The 13,902-nt window shown below is 37.8% G+C and overlaps 1 protein-coding gene and 1 long non-coding RNA gene across 9 annotated transcripts in view; one reads left to right on the top strand and one right to left on the bottom strand.

Moving 5' to 3' along the window:
* LOC116824409 (uncharacterized) overlaps positions 1–13,902 on the top strand; it is a 35,730-nt gene that overhangs the window by 16,729 nt on the left and 5,099 nt on the right. The gene's annotated exons all lie outside the window — the stretch shown is intronic.
* The window catches only part of MRTFB (myocardin related transcription factor B), a 200,763-nt gene continuing 192,846 nt past the window's right edge, over positions 5,986–13,902 (bottom strand). For 7 of the 8 annotated variants that reach the window (XM_032779668.2, XM_032779669.2, XM_032779665.2 and 4 more), the window contains one exon: positions 5,986–12,015. In XM_032779668.2, coding sequence (XP_032635559.1) covers positions 11,480–12,015 — 536 coding nt within the window. In that variant the 3' untranslated portion in view covers positions 5,986–11,479. The remainder of the gene's footprint in view (positions 12,016–13,902) is intronic. The other variant, XM_032779673.2, reaches the window with a different exon arrangement.

The raw sequence follows: 13,902 nt of genomic DNA, 5'->3' as shown, positions 1-13,902 counted from the left end.
CAGGCTAGGGGGGAGGGTGTCCCTCTAGGCTATATGAATTTGAATACCGTGTAAACATTTTCCATCCTAATTTTACAGAGATAATTTTTTTACTTTTTCTTTCTTTAATTAAAAGCTTTCTTTTTTAAGAACTTGATTGATTTTTTCCCTTGTTTAAGACCCAAGGGGATTGGGTCTGAACTCACCAGGGATTGGTGAGGGGAAAGGAGGGAGGGGGAAGGTTAATTCCTCTCTGTTTTTAAGGTCCAAGGCGTTTGGATCAGTGTAGTCTCTCAGGGTAGCCCAGGGAGGGGGAAAGGAGGGAGGATGGGTTATTTCTCCTTGTTTTAAGACCCAAGGGGTTTGGGTCTTGGGTTCCCCAGGGAAGATTTTGGGGGAACAGAAAGTGTGCCAAACACTATATTTTGGCTGGTGGCGGCGCTATCAGATCTAAGCTAGGAATTAAGCTTAGAAGGGTACATGCAGGTCCCCACTTTTTGGACACTAAAGTTCAAAGTGGGAAAAATACCTTGACAGTCCATTTCAAACCAACCTAGTCAACTAAACAAAGCTTTTGCAACTTTAAAAGGCTGCAGTATTGACATCAATAAATGGGTCGGCAAACTTTGGCTCCCGGCCTGTCAGGATAAGCGGCTGGTGGGACATTTTGTTTACCTGGAGCATCTGCAGGCGTGGAGCCCCTTAGCTCCCTGTGACCGTGGCTCACTGTTCCCAGCCAATGGGACAGTGCTAGGTCAGGGGAAGAAGTCTTCCGCTGACGTAGCTACTACCTCTTGGGATGGTGGATTAACTATAGTGATGGGAGAAGCCTTCCCGATGCTTTAATGAGCCTACGGTGAAGTGCTACAGTGGTGCAGCTGCAGCATTTTAAGTATAGACATACCCTAAATCCATAGTTTTTAGTGTCCTGTAGAGTTATGAATTTAAGTCCCCAGACTTATCTTCTGAAGGTGTTGTGTAGGTGTCCATTGAGGACAAAGAACGGGAGGTCAGATATGGAGTAATTGCTTTGTGAAAAGTGACTGCACATGAGTGATAGGGTATTTTTGTCAATTACTTTTGTGTGATTTTCATCCACCTAGTTGTTTTGGGACTTTCAATGCACAGGATGAGGTACACTACATGTTGTGATAGGCACGTGTAGCATCCATGGATCTTGAAAGGTGTGATGTGGGGATGTATAGATATGTCTGACGGTTTTCTGTTCTTCTGGTAGGATCCAGTGCTGCTTTGAATTTGTGTCTTGATCTGTGAGAAGTTTGCTTCTGATGATGAGCTTGGAGAGGTTAAAAGACTTAAGAGATTTAAAGTTAATAGTCTTCATTTCTTTAAGTACTACAACATGTTGGTTTTTAAATTAACAAGCTGAAATTTATTAGTGTAGGTTTACAGGAAATGATAAAGAGCAATGATACATGGTATTAATTTCTCCCCCCTAGGCGATACCTCTCTTCCACACACAGACTGCTGCAGTAGAAAGACTATCCTAACTAATTAAAAGCATCATTACTGTAGTAATACATAAGATCAAAGGAGTTTTTACATTTGAGTTCAAATACTGTTAGACTATTTCAGGGGTTCAAAAACTTCATTGCACTGTGACTCCCTTCTGACAACAAAAGTTACTACGTGACCCCAGGAGGGGGGACCAAAGCCTGAGCCCGCCCAGACCCTACTGCCCAGAGGGCGCGGGAGCAGGGGGGCCAAAGTCAAAATCCAAGGGCTTCAGCCCCAGGCAGGGGGCCTATAAACTGAGCCCTGCTGCCCAGGGCTGAAGCCCTTCAGCTTTGGGCAGTGGGGCTCGGGGCTTCGGGTTCAGCCCCAGCCCCAGGCCTTACTAAGTCTAATCCCAGCCCTGTTGACCCCATTAAAATGGGGTCATGACCCACTTTGGGATCCCAGCAATTTGAGAACTGTTGGACTGTTTTTATTACAGTATGCAACTGTATGTATGCAACTCTGATCATCCTCATCCTAGAACAAAATTTGATGTACTTTGAACTTTAGCTGGTGCTCAGGTTTTGGGATGGTGCCAAATTGGTGTGGCCACACTGAATGAATGGTGTGAGCATAACTTGACATGACTTAAACATGGCTGAATGGCTGCAGAGAATCCTGGGGGCTGGTTCCCTTTAAGCAGAAGCAAATTTGATAAAGAACTGGGAAAGTCTGCGTGTACGATTGATATTGAACCTATTGGTTGGCAAATATGGGCACATGCAAAAGTAAATATCACATGTATAAAGTTCCAGCATGGAGCACAGGTCAACTTGGTTATAATGACCTTACTGCAAGGACGTCACACAGCCAGAGTGAATGAATGATGCGTGAGTAAATGTGGGGTGATCTTTGGTACCTAATTAGTAACACCACACCCGCTGGGCATGCTTTTAAGACATGTGACTCCTTTGAGAGGAAAGAGTATAAGAATCAAGCAAAGTAAATTACTGTGGTTGGGATTCCTTAATTGACGCTTGAAGAAGCAATGCTACTAGACAGAGTAGCCAAAACTCTACTCCATGGGCTTGAGTAGGACTGTGAACCAGAGGGGTCTCAAGGCAACCAAGGCCTTGCCTTGAGGGAATCTGAGACAGACCAGAGGGCTGAGAAGAACTGACCAGGAGAGAAGAAGCCATCTATTAAACTGGTAACCACCTTCTGTGTTTCCCAAGCAGGAACTGTGAGAGGCTATTACAGGGCCTGTTTGTGAAAGAGAGACTCATTAAGAGGAATGTATAGCTCTTAATTTCTAACATAGGAGTTATGTGCTTAATATAGCCCTTTACCGCTTGTGTAATTCTTTCTCAATAAACTGCTGTGTATTGCAGATAATTTCTGTGGACCTTTATCACTGGTATGACAGTAATTTGCTCCACTGGGAGCCAGTATAAGATCCATTTCAGGGGTAGTAGCGCCTCCTGTTGTCAACACCAGGGAGGCTATTTTGTAGATTGTGATGGGAATCTATTGGGTGTCAAATTCCTCCAAACCCAGTAGACACTTTTAAATGGGATTTTTCAATAATAATCACATCATTTGGGAAAAAACGATAAATAAAAAAATTCAACTCATATTTGGTGGCTACTTTGTTATGAGTGTCAAGTGCATCCTTCCAGCCTTGTTGCATGTAGTGATGACACAGCCAAAGGGAGGGGCCAGTGAGGAGTCTAAAACATCTCAGTTCTTGACCGGTAGACATGGTTTAAGTCTGTCTAGCTTTCTATCACAGTACTTGGTTACTAAATTGATAGTCAGACAGAGATTTTCTTCTGTCAGTCACCTGCATGAATAATCCAAAACAGGACCCAGCCTCACTCATTCTCTCTTGCTGTTAAAAAACAATTAGTACATATTGTAGTGTACTGCAGTTTTCTTTGTGCTTTAATTCAGCTTCCTCAGTTTTGTTGGCTTTTCTTTCTTAGCATAGGTAAGTTTGGATTAAAGTCTGTTCAGTTGTCTCCTTAAACATTTTTACTTAGTGTTAGCTTTGTATGACTTGACATTCTTGCACTCTGTGCCAGGGACAAATCATTTATTTTAACTTTTTTTTATTTTTGGCTCATTCAAAGAACAGAGATTATCTCTATGCATGGTATTACCTAATTGTTTGTTTGAATTTAAAATACTGCCAGAGCTTGACTAGTTCAGTTACTTTCATTCCAGCTCATTGTTAGCTGGGTGGCCAAGTAAAAATGAGTACTTCCAGAGTATCTTCACTTTTAAAATTATGTATTTGTCCAGTAGTTATAACCACTTGAAGCAGGAGTTCCTAAAATGTTTTATTTTGACATCATATACTGATGTATTAAAATAGGATTGATCATTGCTTACTTAGCTTTGGTTTTTATTTTTCTTCTTTGGTTTTTTTAAGAACCTGGTAATTTACTTGTGTGTGAGCTGAATGGAATATATGACCCCCCCCCCCCCAGATATAAAATCTCACTTTAAAGGCATATCTTGGAATGCCATGCATTATGAAAAAATAACAGCACTGTACTTTAGTATGCAAAATTTACAAAAATAAGATCTCTGCCTTGATGAGCTTGCCATTGAAAAGATATATAGACACTGATGCGTGTTGAATGTAGATTTGATTGTTGGCTGATAGGCTTTGTAGAATAGCAGTGTTTTAAATCTTTTTTTTTTTTTAAACAGGAGAGAGGAAAGAGATTTGGTGTGCTTTAAATGGGGAACTCTATCACGCTCAAGAATAGTATCAAAGAATATGACTTAAGTCTCATACCTACATTTTATATAAGATGGTCAACCTTTGAACTGTGCTCCAAGCCTTCCAGGAACTATGGTTTAAACTTTATAGTTTGATTGCTAATAAATACTGCATGTAGCATGTTACCTCAGGGGTGGGAAAACTCCAGCGGACCGCAGGACTGTTCTGCTGGCTCCTGAGCTCCTGGCCCCTGGCCCCGTCCCTCCTCCTGTCCCCCCTCCTCTTCTGCAGCCTCAGCTTGCCCGCTTGCTCAGCCACAATGCTCTGGGCAGCGCATCTGCAGAGCCCGGCCTGACCTGGTGCTCTGTGCTGCATGGTGATGATAGAGGTGGCCTGGCTCCAGCTGGGAGGCGTGGCTGTAGTGCTGCCAGGCACCAGTGCTCCCGGCAGTGAGGGGGCAGGGACCAGGGAGGCTGGATAGAGGGCAGGGGAGTCCAGGGTGGTGGTCAGGGGCCAGGAGTGTGGACGGTGGTCAGAGGGGAAATGGGGTTGAATGGGGGCAGGGGGTCCCAAGGCGCAGTCAGGAAAGAGGGGAGGGTTGGATGAGGCAGGAGCCCTGCGGGCGGGGTGGGGGGGGGGCAGGCCACAACCCCCTCCTCTAACTGCCCTTCATACAATTTACGAAACTCCATGTGGCGCTCAGGCCAAAAAATTTGCCCGCCCCTGTGTTACCTTGTGTGTAAACAGAAGCTATGTGTATTGCTGAATGATTGTTAGTCTTGAAGAAATATTTCCTGTGTTTATGGAACATGACTCTTTTCTATTCCATTTGAAACAGATAAACGCTCAGCAGCCATGCAGGGGTTCTTACTGTTCTAGACAAGCATTACACTTTGTGAATTTTAAACCATTTGAGTTTAACAGCATAAACTGGAGGGTATTTGATACCAGTTTTCTCACCAAAACAAAAAAAATTTGTGAACAGTAGGATTAGTGATCCACAGCAGTGGAATTTCTAAAGAGCTGCACAGAAATGTTCATTTCCATTTTAAAGTAATGGAAATAACATTACTTTCACACCTGATTCCCAAAATGTTAAGTGAACTTGTCAGGTTTGTGGTTTTCTGTTGGTAGTTTATAGAAGGAATGACTGCACAGTATTTATAATGCCAGTAGTTACAAGAATTTGCTATTTTAGCCCTGGTAATTAAGAAAATTTTTTCTTATTCCTCAGTTGATAATTGAGAGTGTGGAGTAAAACTGACTTTGGCAAATTAATGCTCTGCTGCAATATGACTCTGCTAACCATCTCCAAAAGCCATTGTCCATTTTCTTGCTAAGTGGCAAAAGTTTGCTCCCACATACAGTATTTGACATCTAAATTTTTTCAGGTCTTCAAAGGAAAGTTCTAGTTGATTTTCATTTTTTTGCCTACAATCCTGGTGTCTGGGTGCTGGGAAGATAATTTTCTATAGTTCTAGATATAAAATGTACCATGTACAGTATGGATCTTCTGCTAAATTTCTAGAATGGAACATGCAGCCCGTCTGGTATTCACTACTTTACAAATATCTGTTTTTTTTCCAGAAAGTTACATTTTAAAGCTTCAGTTTGTTATGCTGTCAAGTTTTAAAAATCCATTTTTAAGGAATTTGTACCTAAATATTTTTATTCTCATTCCTTTTTGGGGTTGTGGTTACTCAAGTGTTACCGTAGCAGGGGGTCAGGAGTTAATATTTCTGATGGCATGTTTTTGGTTGCTTTTGCTGATTACTATCTGAAATGATAGTATTTGTCAGGCATGAACAACAAATGTACACAATTTATCTTTTTTATTTGAGACACATAGCAAAAATGCTGATGTCAAACATTTCCTCAGTAGCTACGATGTTGCCACTATGTACAAAATATTTGTTAAATGTACTACACATATAAAAATACAGTATGCATTACATATATACAGTACAATGTGCAAAACATATGGCATTCAAAGATACGGAATTTATCTCGGGTGCAAACAGCAAATACAAAGGCATCCTGGTTTCTTATAGAAAGGCAATACATATATGGACATCCTGATTGCCATAATTTTTATTTAATAAACTAGTGCTTAAATGAAGAGAGCGCCACAGATTAGTATCTTTCTTCTTTTTTTCATAAAGTGAGATGCTAAGACATAATTGTGACTATGAAAATAAGAAGAGAAACACCTATCACACTAAGCATTATTTCTACTGCAAGCAACAATGGAGAAAGAAACCAGATATTACTTAATACAATTTCTCAAAACAAATGTGTGCTGTTAACATCAAAAACAACTTCAGAAATATCTACATCCTTAATTTTTAAAAAGTATAACTAAGTAAGTGGATAATACTTTTTGGGATTGACTATTTTTCTTTAAAATACAAAATGCCTCCTTTGGCAATATAAATGACAATGCTTTGGTTCCTATTATTTTATTTGAGGCTGTGTATCTCCTTTTGATTATCTAAGCAGTATTCTTACAAAAAATTTTTTTTTTGTTATACTGTAGTATAAAGGTGTACTTGTTACTATTCTTTGCTGAAACGTAGCCCTCAAACAGATGATTGCTAGATTTCTAAAGCTACATTTACACACTGGATAAGAAAACTCCTTGCATTCAATCTCAGACATTGCAGAATGTAGTAACAATGTCTCTCCTTTTCTAATGTGGAACTGCTCTGAAGCATGAACTTCAGTGCTTGCTTCCAATTTCCTTTTACATTTAATAAGTTGATGTAAAAGGGGACTGTTGTTTAAATATAACAGGTTAATTAGATTTGAGAGCTCAGATAATGATCCTCTTATGCATGTTCTCTAGTTGCAGTGCATCTCCTATGAACATTTTTTTTTTCACATTCCACTTAGTCTCTTTACAGCTATGTTATTTATTGACAAGAAAGGTGATAGGAAAACAGATTAAAAAATTTAACAGTTCTGCAACAGTAAAGTGTTTCAACATTTAAGCATTCTCTATTCAGAATTTTGTGGCACTATGTTTTAATATTTATTTTCCAGTTTAAAAAAAAATTAGGATGCAATCCAAATAATTGATTGTGCATTAATCAGCTTTACAAGGCCCTTCCAGTTAAAGTATTCTGTGATTACAGTGGGTCTTCTTTTGTGACCTAGAGCAGTTGGACAGCTTGTGCTGGGTTATCAATTATGTTGCCTATCTGTTACAGGTTTCAGCCATACAAATGTGTTTTGTATATTGGCAGATAGGCAAATACCAATAGAACACATCCATATGTTGCTTATTTTATATACCTGCTTACCTACCTTAAGGTTACCTCGGTGAACTAACTATATTTTAATAACTGTTTAAAAAAAGATTTCAGCATAGGAGTAGGAAGTTCTTCCTAAATTCTGTGGCACTTAGCTCTTTAAAAACCTGATTCTGAAAACCCTCACTGTTGCAAGTTCAGGTTTTAGAATTGGGTTCTAAGTTGCGCAGAGAACAATTGCCATAAATTCTGCCATTCAAAAGCCTTTTACATTAGACAGAAATAATTAACTGTTTAGTGTTCAAGAAAAATGGCATGTAAGCGTATCTTGTAAACTTATATGCCTTGCTAAGTATTGAAGGGCACTAGAAGTGCAGAAGAAACACTGTTTCTGTGGTAAATTTAGTGATAAAAATGGTATCCTTAATTGTAATGTTACCATCCACTAACAGCACAGTTCACAGGAACCATGTTTTGTTAGTTTACTTTCGCTAGCTTGGTGAATTTGGTATCAGTGCATTCTTTTGCAAGTGCAACTGTTCATACAATGAGTGTAACTGTTCTCACAATGAGAAATACCACTGTAGTGGTAGCAGTCACAAGTTTGTACAGTCATTGTTAAAGATTTGTCTTTTTTATATTACAAAATTGATCATTTAAAACATGCACAAGAACATTTTTCCACAATGCCATGTATGTATGAATATGGCAAATACTGTAGCACATTTCACAACATACACTCTAAAGCGAACATACATATAGCGCTGTGTGTGTATAAGGTTTTAGAATACAAGTAATTCTGAATTATACAAAATCACATTTCTATTTCAAAAACAATATACTAATTCCTTAGTTTTACGTGAATTGAGACAATATAAGTAGAAAGCAATTCTGTACTGCTATCAGCACATTTTAGATATATGGGATTTTTTTTTCTGCTCACAGATTCCTATGGGTTTGTTAACATTCTACATTGACAATAAGGGTATTTGTATAGCAATATACTATACAATATTGCCAGTATGAAGCTATATTTACATGCACATCAAAAAAAATATTTCCTCAACTAGAAAACTGATTTTAGTTAAAATCACCATCATTTAAACAGAAGGCAAAGACAAAAGGGGCCATTACTACCATCTTTGGTCTGTTGTCACATTTCACACTGCACATTTTTCATACAATATCATACATAATATACTAACATAGTAGCATAGAACAATATAAATTTCATACACAGGTCTAGCTACCAGACCAAGCACCTATTCCTCCAAGGTGCTGAGTGCCTTTAACTCTGTTCTCAGATTTTACTTAAATGAAGAGAAGAATCAGGAGCTCAGAGGAGGCACTTAGCACCTCATAGGATCAGCCCCCAAGAGAGTGTCACCAAGTGGAATGAGTAAAGGTCAGGGTATTTGTTCATTTATTGTCTGAAGAACCCTACTCTAATCATCAATATTAAAAGCAAAATAGTACACATAAGTAACAGTATATATAATACCAAAGCCAAGACAATCAAAATTTAAGGCAGACAGTCCATATGTAACATTGTACCCAAGTATTGTATGCACAACTACTCCTGGCAGTATCTAGGCACAACTGCAAGGAATAAGGATAGCATCCTATCCCTCAACTTTGAATTTCTTTGCTTTTTGTTAATATGACAGATGTTTTCTTAGAATGTTTATGTTTAAAACCAAACTACATGTATGAATTGGCATCTTCATATGTGTGGCCTTTTATGAAGTGTTTGCAAATATTCTCCTATAAAGATATGTAATTAGTTTTTAAATGTTGATCTGATCTATCCCAAAAAGTACAGATGCTAATTTAGTCCCTAAGTCTGCAAAGTAATCCATTAGTCTGAATTTCTGTGTTTATACTTAATCAACTGAACTCTGCCCAAGCAGAACTAATGGCTCACACTTCATGATTGGTAATTAAGTAATTATAAGAATTTGGACTATTATAATCTAGAAGTACTGACAGCCATTTTGAAAGTTCATTTTGGTATGCTTATTAAAATGGTTACTGTACAGTTAACAGCAGCCACTTTTAGTTTGTTTCGTTTCCAGCATTTCTTTGATATCAGTTTACCTCTGCAAAATGACAAGCTTTCATACCACATTGTGCACTAATCACTTGCTAAATGTTATTTTTGAAACTGAAAAAACAATTAAGTATCCTCACACATTCTTGTCAAACTGTCTGAAATGGGCCATCTTAATTATCACTAAAGTTTTTTTTTTCTCCTGCTGATAATTGCTCATCTTAATTAATTAGCCTCTTAGAGTTGGTAGGGCAACTCCCACCTTTTCATGTTCTCTGTGTGTGTGTGTATATATCCCCTTACTATATGTTCCATTCTATGCATCCAATGAAGTAGGCTGTAGCCCACAAAAGCTTATGCTCAAATAAATGTGTTAGTCTCTAAGGTGCCACAAGTACTCCTGTTCTTTTTGCGGATACAGACTAACACGGGTGCTACTCTGAAACCTGTTTCTGAACTGAGACCCATTTTCAGCCCAGAAATTGCATTATTTCTGATCTTAACTTTGTGAGAATATGTACGTATTAGTTACAGCAACACTGTTAAAGTTACTGTATAAGAAATAAAATAGAGTTCTAGAATATTTCATTCCTATTTGCATTCTGGTTTGTTTTTCAAAGTATTTTCATGTTAGTTTCTAAAAAGTTAGAAATTCTACAAGGAGCAAATTAGGGGGTTGTCATTTGTTACTGCATACCCATCACCACCAATCCAGCATGCCCTCAACTAAGTACTGTTTTTTGCTACAATTACGTATTCTATTTTTTTTAATAGTGTTGAATTTTACATCTTGAAGCTTTTCTATTTTTTCATTGCTCTTGAACAACTTTTATCTAAGATGTTCAGGGGTTAGGGAGTGGGTATGTCGCTATCTTAAGAGATTAAAGTTGCCTATCTTGTCAGTTCATCCTATGAATTCTGACCTTGATCCTGCAAAAATTTTAATTGTACTTACTCATGTTCATAAATGTTTGCAAGATCAGGGCCTACAACAATTATATGGAACTCTTCTTGTATTGTCCTGTAAACATTTTACTATCCTGAAATGATTCTTTGAGATATTTGGCTAGATGAAAGTCTCTAGCAAATAGTCTCTGAAACAATGGAAGTAAACTTAGATATTAAATAATCTTAGAATACTATAGTCTGTTGCTTTGGTGACCACTGCTACTCTGCCTTCACAAAAATAAGCTGTACAAGTCACAAAGGTAAAAAGTATACAAATAACTGTCTGATATACACATATCTAATAAATCCAAAGTGTTGCTATAGAAAATTCAGTGTTCTCAATATACCTGGCCTTGCTACAGTGGATTGTGTGCAATTACATTTAAAATATCCCTTTGGCTGCAGTTAAGTTCTTCCCTCAGGATTTAAAATTGAAATAGAGTAAGAGTTTTCTAAAAGTCACAGAAAATAAAATAAAATACAAATACAACTTGAACAAATTTACAAACTCTAGACAAGTGAAATTTCACTGAACCAGCCAGTGCTTTTAGTTGCCTTTGCCCTTACAATGCCTCTTGATCTTGGCTCAGGCTGTCCACAGGAACAATCAAGTGCAGTGATATCTTACCTTCCTTCAAACAATGTTTACTCTTTATTGGTACAGTAGGTTGAAATCTGATTGCACTATTTTTCTTCTGTTTAAAGTCTAATCAAATGACCACACGTTTTGCAGTTCGTTTGAGCATTATGAAGATATCTCAATGCTATTTCCTATGTACACTTTTTCCTGCTTTCTTCCGGGTGGTACTTTTCATCAGTAACTACAATCATTCTCTCTTGACCTGTGAAGTATAATTTCCAGATGGCTCTGATCTGCATTATTGATAGAAGGGTAAAGAAACTTACTTGTATACTTCAACATAAATGCAGAATTAGCATCAAGCATTTCTCCTTCCCAATCATTTTGTGGTAATTTACCTTAATTGCAACCAGAATTGTGTCATAAAGAACATATACTGTAAACAGATAAAGTCAAATTTTCATTTGCTGCACCTCTACAGCTTAATCCCAGTGCAGCTGTAGGTCTTGTGGATCTAGAAAGTCAGTGGAAAACATACTTGGGGCAGTAGAGCTCAGAGGAGTAAGCCCTGATGAGGAATTGGGCAAGGTAATGTCTAACCACTCCATATTGTCTAAATTTGTGTCAGGAAGGTCAAGAGATAAACAGGAACTATTAGCAGTGAATTGTTGGTCAGCTGTTTCCATGGGTGAATGAGCATGATCAAGCATGCTGGAGTGATTAAGCAGATCATTCTGAAGATCTTCAATCAGAGAAAATGATTCTCTGTCCTCGCTACTGCTTGTTAGTTGAGGAATTTCATTACCTGAAGGTAAAGTTCCATCCAAGAGAGCTTCAAGTTGGTTCTCCAAACTTATAGACAAACTGTTTGTTGGTTCTAAAGACATAGGAGGTGCCATTTGGACTTGTGGTGGTGGGCGAGATACCACTGTGTTCACTGGCATTGTGGTGATATTGGCTGTAACTGGTCTCATTTTGGAAATGGGAGATGGTTCCTCTTTTATAGGAAGGGAAATCTCTGTATAAAAAAGTTAAAATAAATCCATGAAAATAAAGGGCATACAAAGATTAGGCATCTTCAAATATTCAACTACTAAATACTTCCTTGAAGTACAAACAGTAAATATAAACTAAGCATGTGACATTGTTTATTGTTTTAATAATGAGACAAGGTGGGTGAGATAATCTCTTTTATTGGATCAACTTCTATTGATGAAAAAGACAAGCTTTTGAGCTTACACCGAACACTTCTTCAGGAGTTGGTCCAATAAAAGATACTGCCTAATTCGCTACATCTGTCTAATATCCTGGGACCAACGTGGCTATAACACTGTAAATAATTCTAATAATGAGACACAATCTCTTTTAAAGTGATCTCCACATCTTTTCTTCTCAGTAATATTTCAGCAAGTCCGAAATATTGTATCCATCTGAGGAGGACTGACATGATGTCCATGGTCTTTCTAAATTGAAGATCTGAAATACTAGTGCTATGTCCAAGCGTATTTTACCACAGTTATACAGCTGTTTCACTAACTTAGCACCAAATATTACCTTAGAACAAAAGTTCACCTAGTGTTGTTCTTATTAAAAGGACATTTCTACTTAAGCAGTAACTGCACAAGTCCTTGAGGAGGCTAACGGAACAAGTATGCCTATATTTTCTTATGTCTTGTTTATTAGCTCTTTCTAAACTTCAACCCTGCTGCTCTTAATCAAATAGCCCCAGTAAAATTAATGGAACTAGTTGCAAGATATGCCTCTGTTGTACATTTATTAACTGAAAAGAGTTCAACAATTTTTGTACATAAAACTTTAAGTGAAGACAATGAAAAGCTTTTTGGTCTACCAGCCCACACAGTTTTCTTGAGTCTAGCCTTCACTAAAAAGGGCTGCTGGTATAGTTGTTCCAGTAAACCTCCTTAGTAGAGAGACAGCTTCTAATGGCAAAAATGTGCTTTTGCTGGTATAGCTCATACTAGTTTCCCAAACAAAAAAGCTATATCTAAGGCCCAGCTTAATTTGTGATATTGAGGATTCCGCACTATTAGGCTTCCACTGCAATTTTGACAGCAGGTGCCCTGCTGTGTGCAAGGCTGACAATAGGAGCCCCGGACACCCATAATAATATCTGTTATTGCTTGTCTGCAACTCAGCCGCAGTTCAAGTAGGGCCTTATCTATGTCAGCAAAAGTACTTTTTTGCCAGCATAACTTCATCTGCAAGAGGGCTTCTGTTGATATTTAAAACACATCCGTAGCCAACATTATGCTGGGAAAGGTTTTTAGTGCAAAGCTCACGTAGGTTAGGGCAATAACCCAGGAATGGGGGTCTTTCCTTTTTAATAAGATGGAAAATATCTGCCACAGTATTTTTGCTTAATTTTTTTTCCTAACTTACAGGAATTGGCAAATGACTCTTACTGATCAAACTATAATTTCTTGACTCTCTGCTACAGATGTTTGTGTATATCTGAGTAAGCATAATAATGTGTTCTTTACCATTTTCCATAACTTTACATTATCATTTGGAAGTGAGAAGCACAGAACCGTTAGCATGAAGATGTTTTGGGGAGCATTAGAACTATTTGTGCACATTAAACAAAGCTTGATTGTTCTGTATTAAGATGTTTGAATTTTTGTGTAATAGTCTCGGTTATTACAAAGGTCTTATATTGTGGTTAAAGGCAGCTATTTTGCTTTCAGATTATACATTCCCTGCATTGTATAATTCAATTCTCATTTATTCTTATAACTCTTCAGTTAATTTTGACTAGCAGAAATACTGTAAATTTTTAGGATGTGATTGAAATTCCAGCTACTAATGTACAATTAGTTTTTTATCTTGGCACTCATCAGTTCCTTATGGAAGCAACACTAAATATTACACTAATTTGATTGCTTGC

Source organism: Chelonoidis abingdonii, chromosome 9, assembly GCF_003597395.2.
Source record: "Chelonoidis abingdonii isolate Lonesome George chromosome 9, CheloAbing_2.0, whole genome shotgun sequence".
In the NCBI taxonomy this organism is placed as follows: Eukaryota; Metazoa; Chordata; order Testudines; family Testudinidae; genus Chelonoidis; species Chelonoidis abingdonii.
The sequence above is the reverse complement of the archived record's forward strand: the minus strand, read 5'-3'. Positions and strand labels throughout refer to the sequence as shown.